Genomic DNA, 18,697 nt, shown 5'->3' on the forward strand with positions numbered 1-18,697 from the left:
TAGACTTCTCATGATTTTAAACACCTCTATCATATCCCCATTCAGCCATTTCTTCTCTAAGCTGAACAGTCCTAACCTCTTTAGTCTTTCTTTATAGGGGAGCTGTATTATCCCCTTTATCATTTTAGTCTCCCTTCTCTGTACCTTCTCCATCGCAACTATATCTTTTTTGAGATGTGGCGACCAGAATTGAACACAGTATTCAAGGTGCGTTTTCACCATGGAGCGATACAGAGGCATTTTGACATTTTCCGTGTTAGGATTGTGGACCCTTGGGCCGGCTGAGACGGCAGGTATAGTGCTGTGGAACCCCACAGTGGGCGTCGCTACCGGGAGGCAGCGCTGAGGAGAGACTTCGAAGAGGATTTCACCACTGGAAGCCCGAGGTCCCCCCAGGAGGAGCTCGTAGGGACCCGGGCCTCTTGGTCTTAGGTGGATCCTATGCGACCAAGGATCAGAAGAGCAGTCTGTTGAGGTATCTGACGATGAGATGGCACTCAGGAGGTCAGGAGAGACTTCACCCTTGGAAGCCCGCGGTCCCCCCGGGAGGAGCCCGTGAGGACCCGAGCTGCTGGGGCTTAGGAGAAACCTCCGGGCGTGTGAAGAAGAAGTACCTGTGGCAGTGGAGAGAGATGAAGCCGAAGTCCAGAACAAGCCAAGGTCGGGAGCCAGAAGTCAGATGTTGAATGCCAAAACCAGGGACGGAAGCTAAAGCCGGAGTCGAAGAACGAAGCAAGGTCAGGAACCAGGAATCAGATGTCAGATGCCAAAACCAGGGATGGAAGCTAAAGCCGGAGTCGAAGAACGAAGCAAGGTCAGGAACCAGGAATCAGATGTCAGATGCCAAAACCAGGGATGGAAGCTAAAGCCGGAGTCGAAAAACGAAGCAAGGTCAGGAGCCAGGAATCAGACGTCAGGAACAAGCAGGGACTGGGAAGCAGGAAGCACAACTAGCTACTCCGAAGAGTGAACCTCGTTGCAAAGCAAGGGTTAGCTGTGACTGCCGGGTTTAAATAACCCGGCAGCATCTGACGTCATCAGAAGGCTGTCTTCAGTTTTCCCGCGCTGGTCCCTTTAAATCTAGAGCCCCTGCGCGCGGGCGTGCACCTAGGGGGCAGGGCCAGCAGCGGATCGTCGTCGGCGTCTCCCTCACAGGGAGAACGCCACGGTAGGCCACGTCTTGGGCCTGGATGGCCGGAGGGGAGCTCTCGCGGCTGGGGCGGGCCGCGTCATAAGTGGGGATCCTGGGGCACGGCCTGGGATTGCAACATTCCGTTTTATTCACCATTCCCTTCCTAATAATTCCTAACATTCTGTTTGCTTTTTCGACTGCCGCAGCACATTGAGCCGACGATTTCAATGTATTATCCATCATGTCGCCTAGATTTCTTTCCTTGGTGGTAGTTCCTAATATGGAACCTAACATCGTGTAACTATAGCATGGGTTATTTTTCCCTATATGCATCTACTTGCACTTATCCACATTAAATTTCATCTGCCATTTGGATGCCCAATTTTCCAGTCTCATAAGATCCTGCTGCAATTTAACACAATCCGCATGAAATTTAATTACTCTGACTAATTTTGTATTATTTAGGAATTTTACTAAACTCCGACTTGTCATTGTCTCAGCACATTTCCTTAAGGGTTAGAAATTCTTTTTACAAATTATCTCTCTTAAAATGCCTACATCCACTTTTATTCTATCGGGATTTCTGCTCTGTCCTTCAATCTTTTCAGGACTTGACTACTGTAATGGCCTCTATCTGGGACTACCGGACTCGGCAATCAAGCTGTTACTACTGATACAAAACTCAGCTGCCCGTATCCCAACTGATTCACCTGTCAGAAACCACATTTCTCCCACATTATACACTTTTTACATTGGCTGCCTATTAAATTTCGAATACAGTATAAAATCCTGACCATTGTACATTCACTATTACATAATCCATCCTTAATCTGGCTTTGCACTATTCTTTGAATTTACAGACCAACCAGACATTTAAGGTCTCTGAACAAAAACCTATTAGATATTCCATCAATATGCCTGGCACATTTAAACATTACAAGAAACAGAGCATTCTCAGTAGCTGGCCCACAAATATGGAACTCATTACCTACACCGCTTCGTCAAATTTCAAACCCAAAAGAATTCAAGAAATCATTAAAAACCTATCTTTTCTTAAAAGCATTTGCCATCCCAGATACAGATCTTTTGTAACCTTAACACATCTATCATTTCTCATTTTGTACTCCAGTCATGCGGAACTGATCTTCCTTTTCTATCTCTTGTTTGTAAATTTTAAATTTAAGATATTATTTTAATACATTTGTTTTATAAATTTTAATTTTTTATTATAACTCATGATTGTATTTTTTCTATTTTTTCCATTTTTTGTTTGCTTATGAACATTGTACATCATTTTGATCAATATTTTGTTAGATGGTATATTAATAATTTTAAATAAATAAATAAATCGTCAGCTATTTTGATTACTTCACTTGCCATATTCCTTTCTAGATCATTTATAAATATATTGAAAAGCACAGGTCCCAGTATAGATCCCTGAGGCACTCCACTGCCCACCCCTCCACTGAGAAAATTTTCCATTTAATCCTATTCTCTGTTTTAACCAGTTTGCAATCTATGAAAGGACATCATCACCTATCACATGGCTTTTTACTTTTCCTAGAAGTCTCTCATGATGAACTTTGTCAAATGCCTTCTGAAAATCCAAATACACTACACCTACTAGTTCACCTTTATCTACATGTTTATTAACCCCTTCAAAAAAGTGAAGATCTGTGAGGCAAGACTTGCCTTGGGTAAAGCCATGCTGACTTTGTTCCATTAAACTATGTCTTTCTATATGTTCTGTGATTTTGATCTTTAGAATACTTTCAACTACTTTTCCTGGCACTGAAGTCAGACTAACTGGTATATAGTTTCCCAGATCACTCATGGATCCCTTTTTAAATATTGGGCTTACATTAGCCACCCTCCAGTCTTCAGGTTTTAATGATAGATTACAAATTTTTACTAATAGATCTGAAATTTCATTTTTGAGTCCTTCAGAACCCTGGGGTATATACCATCCATTCCAGGTGATTTACTACTCTTCAGTTTGTCAATCAGGCCTACCACATCTTCTAGGTTTACTGTGATTTGGTTCATGAAAACCTTCTCCGGATCGGGTATCTCCTCAACATCCTCTTCAGTAAACACCGAAGCAAAGAAATTGTTTAATCTTTCCGCAATGGCCTTATCTTCTCTAAGTGCCCCTTTAACCCCTCGATCATCTAATGGTCCAACTGACTCCCTCTCAAACTTTCTGTTTCGGATATATTTTAAAAAGTTTTTACTGTGAGTTTCTGCCTCTACGGCCAACTTCTTTTCAAATTCTCTCTTAGCCTGTCTTATCAATCTCTTACATTTAACTCACTAATGCTTATGCTTTATCCTATTTTTTTCTGATGGCGCCTTCTCCAATTTTTGAATGAAGCTCTTTTGGCTAAAATAGCTTCTTTCACCTCCCCTTTTAACCAGTAATCATTTTGCCATCCTTCCACCTTTCTTAATGTGTGGAATACATCTGGACTGTGCTTCTAGGATGGTATTTTTTAACAATGACCACGCCTCTTGCACACTTTTTACCTTTGTAGCTGCTCCTTCCATTTTTCTTCTAAATATTTTTCTCATTTTATAAAAATTTCCTTTTGAAAGTTTAGCACTAGGGCTGTGGATTTACTTACTGTCCTCCTTCCAATCATTAATTCAAAGTTGATCATGTTATGATCACAATTGCCAAGCAGCCCCGCCACCGTTACCTCTTTCACCAAATCCTGTGCTCCAGAAGGTAAATTTCTTCTGAGCACAAAGAAAGAGTGAGATCTGGGGGTAATTGTATCTGATGATCTTAAGGTGGCCAAACAGGTGGATAAAGTGATGGTAAAAGCCAGAAAAATGCTTGGCTGCATAGGGAAAGGAATGGTCAGCAGAAAAAGGGACATTATATTGCCACCGTATAGGTCCATGGAGAGAACTCACTTGGAATACTGTGTACAATTCTGGAGACCGCACATTCAAATGGATAGAAACAGGATGGAGTCGGTCCAGAGGGTGGCTAATAAATGGTCAGTGGTTTTAACTCTAAAGCATATGAGGATAGACTTAAATATCTAAACATGTATACCCTAGTGGAAAGGCGAGACAGGGGAGATATGATAGAGACTTTGAAATATCTCAAAGGTTTCCATGCACAGGAGGTGAGCCTTTTTCAATGGAAACAAGGCTCTAGAATGAAGGGCCATAGGATGTGGGTGAAAGGGGGTAGACTCAGGAGTAATCTTAGGAAATATTTCTTTACAGAGAGGGTGGTGGGTGGGTGGGTGGAACAGCCTCCCAATGCAAGTGGTAGAGACAAAAACAGTATCTGAATTCAAGAAGACATGGGATAAATACCGAGGATCTCTAAGGAAGTGATGAGAAATATAATGCTAAATTAATTTTATACAGATGAGCAGACTGGATGGGCCCCACTGTCTTTTTCTGCTGTCATCTTTCTATGTCTCCGCTTATTTTCTTTGACCCTTTACATTTGGAGAGATTTCTTGCTGATAAAAATGTGGTTAAACAAAATGTTTCTTTAGTTGGGTGCATGGTTGCTAGGGATTGTGGCAAGTTTTAACAAATAGATTGATGTAAGGCTCAGCTGTCGCAATGTGTTTAATATGTTTGATTTTCTTCTTTTTATTCTTCGCTGCCCCCCCCCCCCTAAATGATGTGGACTGGTTAAATATATGTATTACAGGTTTTCTTTTTTGTGAATCTGCCTTAAATGTTGATCTCTTTTAGATATATCATGTTTTCTTGTTTTTATGCATTTGTTTAAATGTTGTAAATGCTAATAAATATACAGTTTTCAAAAAAATTCAACTGAAACTGCTACACTGCTTGCTTGCTTTCCTACAGGCTGGTCTGACTAATCCAGCACCCTTACAGGAGGCTGTTCAGGGAATGGTTCACCCCCTCCTACTTCCTGAATCCTAATTCAGGGCTTGAGCTAGGCTCTTCTAGTGGAGATCCCTGAGGGTCTCCACAAGCAGTAGCCTCTCTGATCTGCGAGTAAGATCCCACCCAAATCTGTGACAATTTACCCTAACTCCCTACCCTGTGTTTGGGTGTGGTAGGGGAACTGTACTAGCAAAATGTCTTCCCCATTTGCCTAACATCAACCCCTTTATATGGTAGACTTAAACCTAAAGCGATTAAGCCCTCTTTGAAATCCTGCATCGCTCCTCTCAGGCTCAGGAACAGTGTCCATGTTAAGCAACCTCTGCGCCGTAAATGACGAGAGATTTTGCCATGTGAAGTAAGTGGCATCTGATATTCAATTGGGAAAAATAAAATGAAAGACAAAGTCAGAGAAACAGAAAACTGAGTAAACCTGCTGTGGATCCTCAGTTTATGTGCATAGGATAAAGCCAAATATGACAGCAAAATAGTCTTCTGTCATGGTCTCACAAGGCCCAAATGCCCAAGCCCATCCTGACACAACAAGGCACATGCAACATGTGTACAAAGTGCAAACAAGAGGCGCAAAATGAAGAAATATCAAAGCACAAGCATATAAGCCACATCAAAATTCAAATTGATGTGTGCATAAAATGTCAATCATGCTCCTGGTTAGGAATCGCAAGGCTTCCAAATACGAGAGCTTTACTTCTTTCTTTAAAAACCTAGGCTTCCATATTCAAAGGGTTTGTCCGGCTAAGTCTGAGACTTAACTAGACTAACAGTGGGTTTTGAAAATCCCATCAGTTTCCCCATTCTTGACTTATCCAGCTACATAGTTACCTGGCAAAAAATGTACCTGGGTAAGTCAAAGGCAGCGTGGGTGATGTTCCGGGAGCAGAGCATTCTTTCCAGCTAAGTTTATTTATTTTATTTCTCTTTCTTTATTTATACAAGTTTTTATTACACTTATATTGCCTCAGAGCAGTCCTAATATTAGCCAGCTATGTGTACCTGGATGACTTGATACTTAACCGGCTATATTCAGAATATAGCCGGTTAAGTATATTTAAAAACAAACATCTTCTGGGCCTATATGTTGAGGATCCGTAGGAGGAACGCTAGGGAGTGCTCCCGATCCCGGGGAGAGGTGTGCCCTAGGGCCTTGGCGAACCAGGAGAGGAGCTCCAAGGAAGGGCCGAGGCAGGTGAGACAAAGTCCTGTCTGGGCTAGGACTGGAAGCCCAGGCCCCCGCACATCCTTGGTGAGGCCAACCACGCAAGGTTGGTCTCTGAGTGGTCCTCCGACCACTCCAAGCCCTTTCGGACATGCCGCTGGGAATGGCAAGGGTGGCAGGCCAGACAGGAGACAAGGGCGACGGAGACTCTGGGATTAAAGACTCAGACAAGGAACTTGGAACGAAGACTCAGACAAGGAGACATGGAAGGTAGACTCATAAGAAAAACAAGCAAATTCCTTCAGGTGCCCTACACAACCCGTGGGCTGGTCACGGACCACACTGGAGACTCAGACGAGGAACATGAAACGAGGAAACAGAAGAGGATGAGCAAGGCCTTCAGGCACCCTACACAGCCCGGGGGCTGATCACGGACCACGAGGGGAGCAGGACAAGCTCAGGACGTCTCACAGCACAGGAATGAAGTAATCCCTTGGATCCTCCGGAGTCAAAACAGGATACAGACTCAGGATTAAAACTTGGAACTTGGAAACCGGAACTCGGAACTAAAAGCAAGGAACCTTCGAAGGCATGGGTTATTCAGGACCTGGAGCATCAGGACCTGGCACTTCAGGAATTGGAACTTCAGGACTTGAACATCAGGACTAGACACAGAACATCAAGACTTTGAATCACCGAACATCAGGACTTGAACATCAGGACTTAGCTCACGGAACATCAGGACTTGACTCACGGAACATCAGGACTTGAACACTGGCATCAGGACTGGAACACTGACATCAGGACTGAAACACGGACATCAGGACTGAAACACGGACATCAGGACTGGAACACAGAATATCAAAGACAAGGACAACAAGGAAGGGAATGCCTTGAAGAAGAGGAGGAGGAGGATGTTGTTGGAAGCTGCTGCACTGGAGAGCTGGAACAGGATCCAGGAGCAGTCCAACTCCTGAACTGGCTCCTTGCGAAGGGGAGGATGAAGTGGAAGCAGGGCCCTTAAGTAGGGCTGAAGATGAGGAGACGCTCTGGGAGGAGTTCAGGTGGGGCCCGGGGCATATCCGGCCGCAGGCCCTTTAAATATAGGAGAAGGGCACGGCCACACTCCTTAGGCAGAAGGAGCAGGAACTTGGACAGTGGCTACACTGCCGCTGAGAGGAGGAGAACAGGCTGCAGACAGGCCTCGATGTGGGAGGCGGCTTCCTGCCGCATGAGGAGGCGGGCAATGGTGGCGCCCTGCCACTTGAGGAGAAGGCCTCCAGGCCTGCAAGGAGGCAGCATTGGCAGCGGTCTAGGCCACGGGAAGGCCCAGCGATGGTGGCCTCCGGGCCACAAGAAGCTCAGCGGTACTCTGCTGTGACGCAGCCTCCAAGCCACGTAGGAAGGTCCGGGGTGGCACCAGGAGAGAGGTAAGAGGCCTCCCGTGGCTCCAGCCATGGGAGGAATCGCAACAGCACCCCCTCATCAAGGGGTCCCCTTCCCTCCTTCTGGAGGTCAGAAACAGGAAGGGCATCTTAAGCTGGAACATCTGGGACTGGAACATCTGGAGAGAATCCAAGGCTGGAAACAAGGAACGGGGATAGTCAAACATTGAGACAAGATGTATACTGAAGGCACAGGTGGACTGTATCTCAGGTGCTTTATAAAGAGGATGGTATAAGCTTGAGACTTCCGTAGTGTCATAGAAGGTAGGGAAATAGTCATGGATTCATATTCAGAGTCTTTCAAGACTGAAACTGTAGTAGGAGGCTAAGTATCGGAGTACAGAAGAGAAATCCAAATGACGGAGTTGAAGATGGTTGGTACCCCAGTAGTTCAGCAGAGGGACGGCCAAGTCAGGGGTCCATATAGTATTCTTGAATGCGTTAAGGAATAGCCTTGGGTATGTTGGGAGGTCAGAAGCGGTTCATCAGTAACCATTATTAACATTCGCTGGAGATTAAAGAACCAGGTCTAGGGAACTCCAATGACTGGAGGATTAAACAGTCTTTCACCTGCGATATTCCATGGGTAGCAAGTAAGGAACGTGAAAAAGTAGAATTTCGTACTGTAATCAATTCTGGATGGAGTCCTGTTAACAGGTGTTTGTTTTCATATCATAGTAGCAGAGCAAGAAATCTTGCTGGCCTAGAGATCTTCGGGTTTCCTTACAGGGAGGAGCCCTCTAGTGAGGGTGGAAGTCAAAGTCTCTCAGATAAGTAAGCACTTAAGGCTCTCTTGAGTGATGGTAATGTTGTCACATGTCATTAGTAAGCCAGGTTCTCGGCAGGATAGCCCGATAGAATAGGGCTAGTGGACTGGTAGATGGATTTGAAGTCCTTTGACGTACTGAGAACAATGCCAGAACTAGATGTACTCAGAGACTCACTTAGGCAGACCCCCTGGTAGGGAAAAGAGACTTGCAATGGGCTCCAAACACTATCGCCAGTGAGTGAGGTTCAAAGTTGCGCAGAGAAATGTTGGAAGCGTAAGGATGCAGGGAGATATCATTGGATTTTGAATACCAGATGGTAAGCCAGGCTGAGGCATGAAGGTCAGTTGAATCTTTAAGTGTAGAGCGGAACGAGCAGGACTCACTTGCTGGTTCAGCTTGATGAGAAGAACGAAGTAACCTAGACCCCAATCAACGATGGTCATAATTGGAGTGCAGGCGCCTCCTGCAGGTCATCTGGAAAGGAAAGCCTGAACAGGCTGTGGAGCTGGAAACCAAGCAGAGCAGTTACTCCTTACCCAGTGGAGACACTGATCGTAGGCACATAATTCCCGCTATGTGATGAAAGCTCAGGTGCCGGTCGTCGGAAGCAAGGTACAAAAGGCTGGCGACTTGGGAACCATGGAGTGTTGATAATCTTGGAAGACAGTGGAGCTGATAGAAAGAACATAAGATGTAAAGGTACGATGATCACTCCTGGGTGCAGGTGCCTCCTGCAGGTCGTTTAAAAGATGTACCCAGGGAAAATTGCAAAATTTTGGTGAGATGGACATTGGTAACTAGTGGTCTTGGGTGCAGGTGTCTCCTGCAGGTTGTTTAACCCAAATACACTACAGCTCCCATCATGCCTAACAACTGAGAAGGTGAATGGACCTCTGGGGGTGGGACCGCAGGGAGATGGTTAAGTCTAGTTCCCAGTCCCACAAGCACAGATGGGATAATACAAGGGAGGAAGGACGAGCAGCCACAAAGGAGAAGCTGAAGAGGAGGGCACATAATTCCAGAAGTAGAGGCTACACTATGGTAGGCCCATGAAAGACAGATGAAAGTTTTGTTCAGTGGAAATACTGCACTCTATGAGAAACAGATGAGTTACAAAGGACTCCACGCTAATAATGTGTGAAGACAAGATTAACTCAGTTATAAACTGGCCAAGGTAGTCAAGTGAGCCCACAGTGTTGGGGACGCACGCTAGAGAGGTTTCTCAGTGTGAGGCGATTGGCACATGATAGATAAACTAATTCTGCCACATGAGAGAGGACAGCACTGCCCAAGCTGGGAAAGACGCAATCTGTTTCACAGAACTCATCTGAAATACAATTAAGGAGCATGAAAGAGGAAAATATGGTCTAGAGTTGTGTTGATGCGATACTGGTCTCTCACCAGAGAGTAAGATAAAGCTAACCTAGCTGTAGGAGTTTAAAATCATTCCACTGGGGACATACTGATGTTTTGACAAGGGTCTAGACTGAAAAGGCTGTAGCTATTTCCCTTGAGTCTTGCAGAATTTTGTTCACCACATTCTGCAGCGATGAATAGGAAGGATACATTTGAACTGTGTTCTAAAAGATTCAACCTGACCAGAGAGTAAGGACTTCACAGCTAGAAAGAAGAGAGGGTTGAAAATAGGGAAAGGAAAGAGAATCCCCACCTCATTGTGATTGAAGACTTATGGTGCTCTAGTAATGGCCAGTTTTGATGGAGCTGCAAGTCCAAAGTAGCAGGATAAAGTCATCGAAACCAAAAATAAATTAGCAACAGTAGTAATGACTAGGGAGATGTAAAAAGAAGGGCCATTAAATCTGAAAAAGTAGCTTAAATTCCAATAAGCATTTCCAAGAGGAAATATGTATTTGTCCTTGATTTTTTTTTATCAAATAACAGATGATTAGAAATACTGCATATCTCCTTGAAAAATTTGGAAAAGAACAATGGGACCGATGCAATATGCCGAGCGCACTCTTAACGAGCAGTTAGATGCGGGTAAAATAGGCGCTAATCAATCCCCTAATGCAATAAGGGGATTAACGCCTATTTAACGCGCATCTAACACAGAGTGAATGAGATAGCGCTCATCACATGCAAATGCATGTGAACGAGCCTATTACTCATTCACTCCCAATGCAAAAAAATAAATGTGCAGCTCAGATGCACATTTATCGCTCAGGTATTAACGCCTGCTGAGCGCACTGAAAAAGAGTAGAGAAAAGCAGAAAAATCTGCTTTTCTGTACTTCTTTTTTAAAGTAAAAAAAATAATAATAATAACTCAGCAGACTGCCGAGTTATGAAGACTGACGCTGGTAAACTCGGCGTCGGTTTTCATAACCAGCCGTCTGCCAGTAATGAAAATAGCTGCCGATAAACTCTGCGGCCGTTTTCATTACTGGCAGACAGGCAGCCGCAGCGGGTCATGCTAGGAAGGAGACACTAAGGTCGCGCAAGCGACCCTAGCGCCTCCTTCCTAGCGCGACCCCCTAATTTAAATATTGCATGGCGCCCCCCCTTTTGGGGCACCATGCGCGCATTAAGAAAGTGAGCGCTGACTGTTCAGCGCCTGCTTTCTATGCGCCTTTATTGCATCGGCCCCAATGTTTGCTAGTTTTGAATGTTATAAGGGTGGTAGCATTGCAAAAATATGCAATCTGGCTTGCAAAGGAAATAAAAAAATGCTTGGAGACCAGAAAGTCACCCAAATAAACTAATATTTATTATAAGGACTATTACTATTAATATTACAAATTATAGTACTAATCAGATTATGGCATATGATTATACAGAAATTGTGATATTTTGCTTTCACTGGATATCAGAAATAGAAAATGTATCCAGAAAGCAAGGCTCTACTATATATTATCTTTGCAAGCAATACATTAGGACTTTTTAGCAGTTGACCAAACTGCTTCATATAGATCAGATGGGTGGGGATGTCAGATGATCAGTTTGTACCAATGCTTGCTTCATTATGGCGATCATGGTGGCTGCTCCAAAATTTCTCTGTCTTGTTTCATGCCTTACACCTTTTCAGAAGCATGTCTCTAACAATCAGAGGTGATGACATTCTTGTCAATCATGGGTCAGTCACACTGCATGCACCCCCAGACTGAATCACTGTGACTTTCCACCCAGGGTGAGTTTTGGCTTCATTAGTTTGGTAAAAGAAGAGAAAAACAAGTGTGGCCTTACAATGTCTGCACACACACACAGGAGCTGTAAATAGTTCTCAGCAGTTTCAGCAAATATATTGATCTTGGCTTTTTCACTAGCATCAGCATTTTGTGGTTTTCCATCTTGGTTCACAGAAGTTAGCATGAGTTTTCTTCAGCCTGTAATATTGTACCTGGAAGCTTATCCCTTGTACTGCATACATAATACAATTGTCACAGGACCAAGCTAACCCACAGTATTTCTTCACAAAAGTTTTAAGCAAGTGCTTTTTAAACCTTTCCTTTACAATTCTAGTCTGTAGTGTCTAAAGGCAACAGAAAATTAAATTTTCATTGATTTTGCCTGTGACCCAAAAAGGGAATCAGGTCAGAGTGAGATGAACATAAGTGATTGCTTCAAGGGATAATTAAATCCATTAACCTTCAGCCAGCGCATTGAAATTAGCAGGTTGTCTAGGTAAAATATACTTTGATACAGAGAGAAGAGGAGGAGGAAGTCTGGCGTCTTTTGGCATAACAGCAATTAGGCCTTAAAAGATAAAGGGGAAAAAGAAATGAATCATAAGACGACAGTTAAGAAGACGGTACTAAGAGGAGGATATCCAAAGAGGTCATTTGCTCCACCTCCATTCAGGATCTGCAATGCCTAAAGCATCCCAGACAAACGTTTAAATTTGCTTTCAAACCCTTCCAGTGATGGAGATTCCACCACCCCTGTAGTTACTAGGAAGGCAGCAGAAACCCCATCATGGTAGGTGATAGGCAGCTAAAAGTCCATATTCAGCCAGCAGGCTGGCGAGCAGGAAAGTTATCCATGGAACTTTATCCAGTTAATCAGTGGCACTTATCCGTATAAGATGGCTCCTGAGTATACTCAGATATCTTTAGGGCAGACCTTCACTGTGAACAGTTTTATCCACCTAACTTTATCCATCTAGCAAAGCTTATCAGCACTGTCCACATACAATTTTGCCTGGACAAAATGCACCCACTGAGTGGAGGGGGGTGGGGGAGAGACAGGAAGGGTAAGAGCACTTCCAATTTTCTTTCAAATTAAAGCCTTCTGCAATTTTGAATTGCATTTATTTACAATACGGCTCTTCTCTCTCCTTATAGGTTTTAGGCTGTGGACGGTGAATCTCACAGGTTAATAAGGGTTTGCTGAACAGAAGCTGTCATAAATTCAGATATTCAAGAGATATTTGGGGTAGTAAAAAAAAAAGGATATTTGTTGCAACTCCAGAAAAGTTATTCAGGGTGCACGGAAGGCAAAGTCATCATGGACTTGCTATTAACCTATCAATGCCCTCTGCTTACAAAATGGTACATGATGGAATGTTCATCCACACAGTTGTGTACTATTTATATTTGTATCTATTTATTTAAAAAATTGTATATACCGTTTTCAAGTCCCAAGACTTTTCCCACAGCCCTCAGATCTGAGTATATTTATTCCAACGCAGGGCTGAAACATCTCCAGAAGGCCCCTTGCAACAGAAGTCATTTTGACACACTTTCTTTTCCTCTCATGACCAAAATGGAAATATTAGCTTTACCCACCCCTGTTATACTGTATCACAAGTGAGAAATCTGTCCGCTCTCTAAAAACCACAGGCTGAATTTTCTTATGGACACAGTCAGATTGAAACATCTACCTTTTTAAAATTGCTTGGCCAGACCCCATTTCCTACACAACCAGATCAGCACTGACACCAGATATTACCCTCCCTTTCTTTCTCACATTGTGATACGCTATCTCTTACATATACAACATGCAGGGCACACCTTTTCTAGACATGTGTGGAAAACCTTTTACACAGGGAGCATAACTTACAAACAATATTACACTGCTCCATATACACAGGTATATGGCCGCAAGGAGATTTACTACGGGTAGATGTGAATCGGTTATTTACTCTTTCGGATAATAGAAAAACAAGGGGCACTCCATGAAGTTAGCATGTGGCACATTTAAAACTAATCGGAGAAAGTTCTTTTTTACTCAACGCACAATTAAACTCTGCAATTTGTTGCCAGAGGATGTGGTTAGTGCAGTTAGTATAGCTGTGTTTAAAAAAGGATTGGATAAGTTCTTGGAGGAGAAGTCCATTACCTGCTATTAATTAAGTTGACTTAGAAAATAGCCACTGCTATTACTAGCAATGGTAACATGGAATAGACTTAGTTTTTGGGTACTTGCCAGGTTCTTATGGCCTGGATTGGCCACTGTTGGAAACAGGATGCTGGGCTTGATGGACCCTTGGTCTGACCCAGTATGGCATGTTCTTATGTACAATATTTTATTACCTGCCCATAGCAGGTACAGGCAGATTATAAAATACGTGTAAATCTATCCCCCCAACATGCACATGTAAATTTGGTTACACGCGAATACTTGCAGTGCATGGAGCACACAAACATTTCCTACCTATTTTCTAAACATAAAACCCTGATTTATACCTGCAGGTTGGTGTATTTTAAAACATGCGCCTGTAATAGAAATCACCAGTTTGCCGACATCTCCACCAGTTTACCCAGTCCTTCTCCAGTTCATTGAGACCCTTCTAGTTCTTCACCCTGAACTTCCCCCAGTTCACCCAGACCTCCCACCCAACCAATAGAGGACAGTGGATGAGTCTAATACCAATCGCGCTAGACAATTAGCAGGTGTAAAATTGCACCAATACGTTGCCTAATGTATTCAGGTCAATCTACCTTATAAACGGGCTCTGACCGACGGCCCGCAAATGCGCAGTAGAGAGCAGCTCTACTGCGCATGCGCGGGCGAGCACGTCGGCCAGAGCCGAACGTGCCCGAAAAAAAAAAAATGGCGCTGGGGCAGCAGGAGCGGCGGCAGCGGCGAGAAGCAGGAGCGGCGGCGGCAGCGAGAAGCAGGAGCGGCGGCGAGAAGCAGGAGTAGGAGGAGCATTAGTGGCGGCAGCGGCGGCAGCGGCGACAAGCAGGAGCGGCGGCAGCGGCGACGAGCAGGAGCGGCGCCGCGCGTGCGGAAGGGACACCCCCCCTCCCCCCCGGAGATCTTCTGTCTGCAGATGAGCTGAAAGGGGAGGGCATTGGGGGAGGGAGGAGAGAGTGAGGGGAGGGAGGGAGAATAGAGGGGGAGAGGGAGGGAGAATGGAGGGGGGAAGTGAGAGGGAGGGGGAAGGTGAGAGGGAGGGAGAATAGAGGAGGGAGGGGGGAAGGTGAGAGGGAGGGAGAATAGAGGGGGGGGGAGGGAGTGGGAAGGAAATGGACCGAAAATTTTTTTTTTAAATGTAGCCCGTTGTTATGGGCTTAACGCCTAGTCTCTTATAAACTAGCAATTTCCACACATTTGCCTCTGAATGCCCCTGGAAACCCCTTTTTTGCACAGGTAAATGTGTGCACGAAACTGAAAATATGCACATACTTTTGATGTTTATATTAAAGCATTCATGCAAATACACACTAATTATGCACATGTGTGCTTTTACGCACATAATTCCTTTGAAAATTCACCCCATAACTATCATTCATGCTCACATGCTGCCATGTGACCTTATGCATGCCAAAGCACTTACTTTGTTCCTGCTTTCTGTGAATCTGAACACCAGGGATTAAAATTTAAATGCAGCCTCATAGAGGTGGGTTTTTAGACTGGATTTGACTAGGGCCAGAGATGGAGCATGGCACACGAGCTTCGAAAGTCTGTTCCAGATAAAGGATGCAACAAGGTAGAGGAGGAGGAGGAGAAGGGCATAGACCAAAGTGACTTGCCCAATGAACACAAAACACAAAAGGATGTAGGGAGAGGTAAGAGGTGAGAACTAAGGAGCTGCACTTGTAGGAGAATAAGAGAAGCTTGAACCATAGGCAAGAGTAGACAGGAAGCCAATGTAGTGAATTGAGAAGAGGGGTAATATGGATGTAGCAGCACTGGGGGAAGATAAGTTGTGCAACTGAATTTTAGACTGAGGTGGCAAGACGATGGAAATGTAGCACTGGGGTGACCGGTGGTAACTTTTCAGCACTGGAATAACCTGCAGAGCATCAATTACAACTTAAATCAGAAAGCAAAGAGGAAACCTGCATGGAGCAGCAGTTACAACCCTACACAGGACACATGGGGGTAACCTGCATGGAGCAGCAGTTACAACCCTACACAGGACACATGGGGGTAACCTGCATGGAGCAGCAGTTACAACCCTACACAGGACACATGGGGGTAACCTGCATGGAGCAGCAGTTACAACCCTACACAGGACACATGGGGGTAACCTGCATGGAGCAGCAGTTACAACCCTACACAGGACACATGGGGGTAACCTGCATGGAGCAGCAGTTACAACCCTACACAGGACACATGGGGGTAACCTGCATGGAGCAGCAGTTACAACCCTACACAGGACACATGGGGGTAACCTGCATGGAGCAGCAGTTACAACCCTACACAGGACACATGGGGGTAACCTGCATGGAGCAGCAGTTACAACCCTACACAGGACACATGGGGGTAACCTGCATGGAGCAGCAGTTACAACCCTAAGCACCTTGCTGGGTAGACTGGATGGGTCATTTTGATCTTTATCTGTCATTATCAAATATATTATTATGTTACTATGAATGGTGTACACAGGAAAAAAGGTCCACATGCACATGTGCTATATGCTATAATAAAGCCCTCATAATAGGCACTACCAGTTTAATGTAAAGGCCTTCAATAGACTTATTTTAAATCATTGGGGTAGTCCGTTGGTATAACTATACCGCAACTTTTATAATTCTGCACATAAAATTACTTAACTTGCAAGGTCATCGGTGATGTTGCGGTACAGTTAAACCAGTGGACTACTCCAATGATTTAAAATAAGGCAATTGAAGGCCTTTATATTGAACTGGTAGCACCTATTATGAGGGCTTTATTATAGCATATAGCACATGTGCATGTGGACCTTTTTTCCTGTGTATACTATTATCTCCCTGCACTTTGTAAGCACCCGTTATTGTTCTATTTTAAGACTATGAATGGTGTGCCACAATGCTATGAAAAGAGTAATTGTTGGTCCTGTACACCAGTTCAATGACATACTTACTAGCCAAGAAGTTGTTTTGTTGCATGAGCTCCTGTGCTTTTTCCTCTAGCTCTTCCAAGGAGTTGAGTGGCATGAAACGATCCAGATATAAACAGGAAGAAATGTTTACCATGAGCTGGGACAGGACATTGATCTGCTGAGCAACTGGTCTCTTAAGAATCTGAGTCATTGTAGTTCCTGGAAAAGTAAAAGATGGTTAGGCTGTACTAGGTGTACCATCTAAATATAATCTGATCTATACAGTCATCTATGTCCTAGGTTGGTAAGTGTGACAGGCTTGTAAACATTGCATATTTATATGCATAGCCCACAGTTTCCTGCAGCAGCACAGGGGTAGCTTCTAAGGCAAGAGTTAGATAATTCTGCTGCAAAGTTTCTAAAATTCTGTGGCGATTATGTGGCACATCTGCATAAATTTAAATTCTGCATATTTAATAATGTAGATAATTGTTTATTTAATAAGTAGAATAATATAATGTATGATTATAAAATATAACTATTAAATAATTATGTAGATTATTATTGTCCTATATGTTTGTCTTATTAGATTGTAAGCTCTATTGAGCAGGGACTAACTTTTTGTGTGTTTGTACAGCACTGTGTATGCCATGTAGTGCTATAGAAATGTTAAGTAGTAGTAGTAGATTTATTTTGCATAATTAAAATAAAAAGGTTTTCCAGACCTGCTTTGTGTCTGAATAATTTATTTTGTTGTTTTAAGAGTTTTATGTGAGGAATTTCAGGTATTGATGTGAGGAGGAAAGGAAAAGGAGAGCTCAGGACTGGGGAGAGAGAAGGAAGGAAAATCCGGTATGGGGAGAAGAGAAGGATGGATGATTTGGTTTGGAGATATGGTAAGAGTAATGAGGGGGATAGGGGTAGCAGAAGAGGAGGGGAGGAAGGTTCTGGTGTGGGAAGAAGGAGGTTCTGGGATCCAGAGATAGAAGAGGGTGGTGTTTCTGCTCCTTCACCCCCAGCCCCCGCAGGCTCCATACTGTTTCTCCTCACATCCCCACACCCTCTATCTCCCTCTCCCCAACTCTAGTCCTTACCCTCTCCTTCCCTTTCTGTTCCCATCCTCTTTCACTCCCTCATGTCCCCATCCTAGGGGCACACCCACACCACCATCAACTTTCACCCCAGCCCCTCTTTCACATAATCACATCCCTTAGCCCCTCTAGACAAATCTCCCAACCCCTTTATTCAACTCCCTGCAAGCCCCTCTTTTTCAATCCCCCTCCCCAAACCCTTCTATTTATACAACCTCCTATCATGCTCTTCCTGGATCGATACACCCCCCCCCCCCCCCTCATACATACATGCTATTCCGACAGTGGAAAGAAAAGAACAGTGGCAACACATCAGGCAACATCCTCCTCCTCCTCCTCTTCCTCTGATGTGCAGGACCTGATTGAAGTTTCAAGTTATTCAGGTTGCACTGCAGTCGGTGCCTGGGTAGCTGAAGAGGAGGACACAGGTAGACAGCTGCCACTGCTCTCATCTTCCTACTGCAAGATCAGTGTGGGGTGGGGTTAGATTTATGAGGCATTGCTGGCAAGCTTCTGCCTTCACAAGTCAGTTTGTCCCAGGTCTCCTGCAGCCCTTCCCATGGCTATGTACACATGGGGGGACTAGGGCTCTGATTATAGGCAGGAAGATATGTATTGTACAGATACTACATTTTCTCTTCTCCATGGTAATCTTATTTTAGAATTAAGAAGAGAAAATTAAGTCTACGAATATCATCAAATAAGATGGCTAGAGGTTTAGTATGAGGCTAATAATAATATTTTGTGAACATCACAGCACACCTGCTTTATTCAAATACACTTTCATATAAGCAAAGTTTCAGCATTTACGCAATCAAGCACTATTATGCCTGCCATGGTTTTTACCAATACTGAGACGCATCAAACGTATAACACATCTTCACTAGCAGTTACTAGCAGGGGTGGTTTTATAATGAGGCAAGGTGAGGTGGCCGCTTCAGGTGGCAAAATTTTAAAAGGGCAAAAACTGCCCCCAAAATGCTCCT

General features: G+C 44.0%; 1 protein-coding gene across 1 annotated transcript in view; it reads right to left on the reverse strand.

Annotated features, from left to right (window-relative positions):
• ABCA13 (ATP binding cassette subfamily A member 13) overlaps positions 1–18,697 on the reverse strand; it is a 929,477-nt gene that overhangs the window by 671,823 nt on the left and 238,957 nt on the right. Inside the window, exon 24 of the mRNA XM_029587089.1 lies at positions 16,663–16,839. Coding sequence (XP_029442949.1) covers positions 16,663–16,839 — 177 coding nt within the window. The remainder of the gene's footprint in view (positions 1–16,662; positions 16,840–18,697) is intronic.

This window comes from Rhinatrema bivittatum, chromosome 2 (genome assembly GCF_901001135.1).
Source record: "Rhinatrema bivittatum chromosome 2, aRhiBiv1.1, whole genome shotgun sequence".
Taxonomy (NCBI): domain Eukaryota; kingdom Metazoa; phylum Chordata; class Amphibia; order Gymnophiona; family Rhinatrematidae; genus Rhinatrema; species Rhinatrema bivittatum.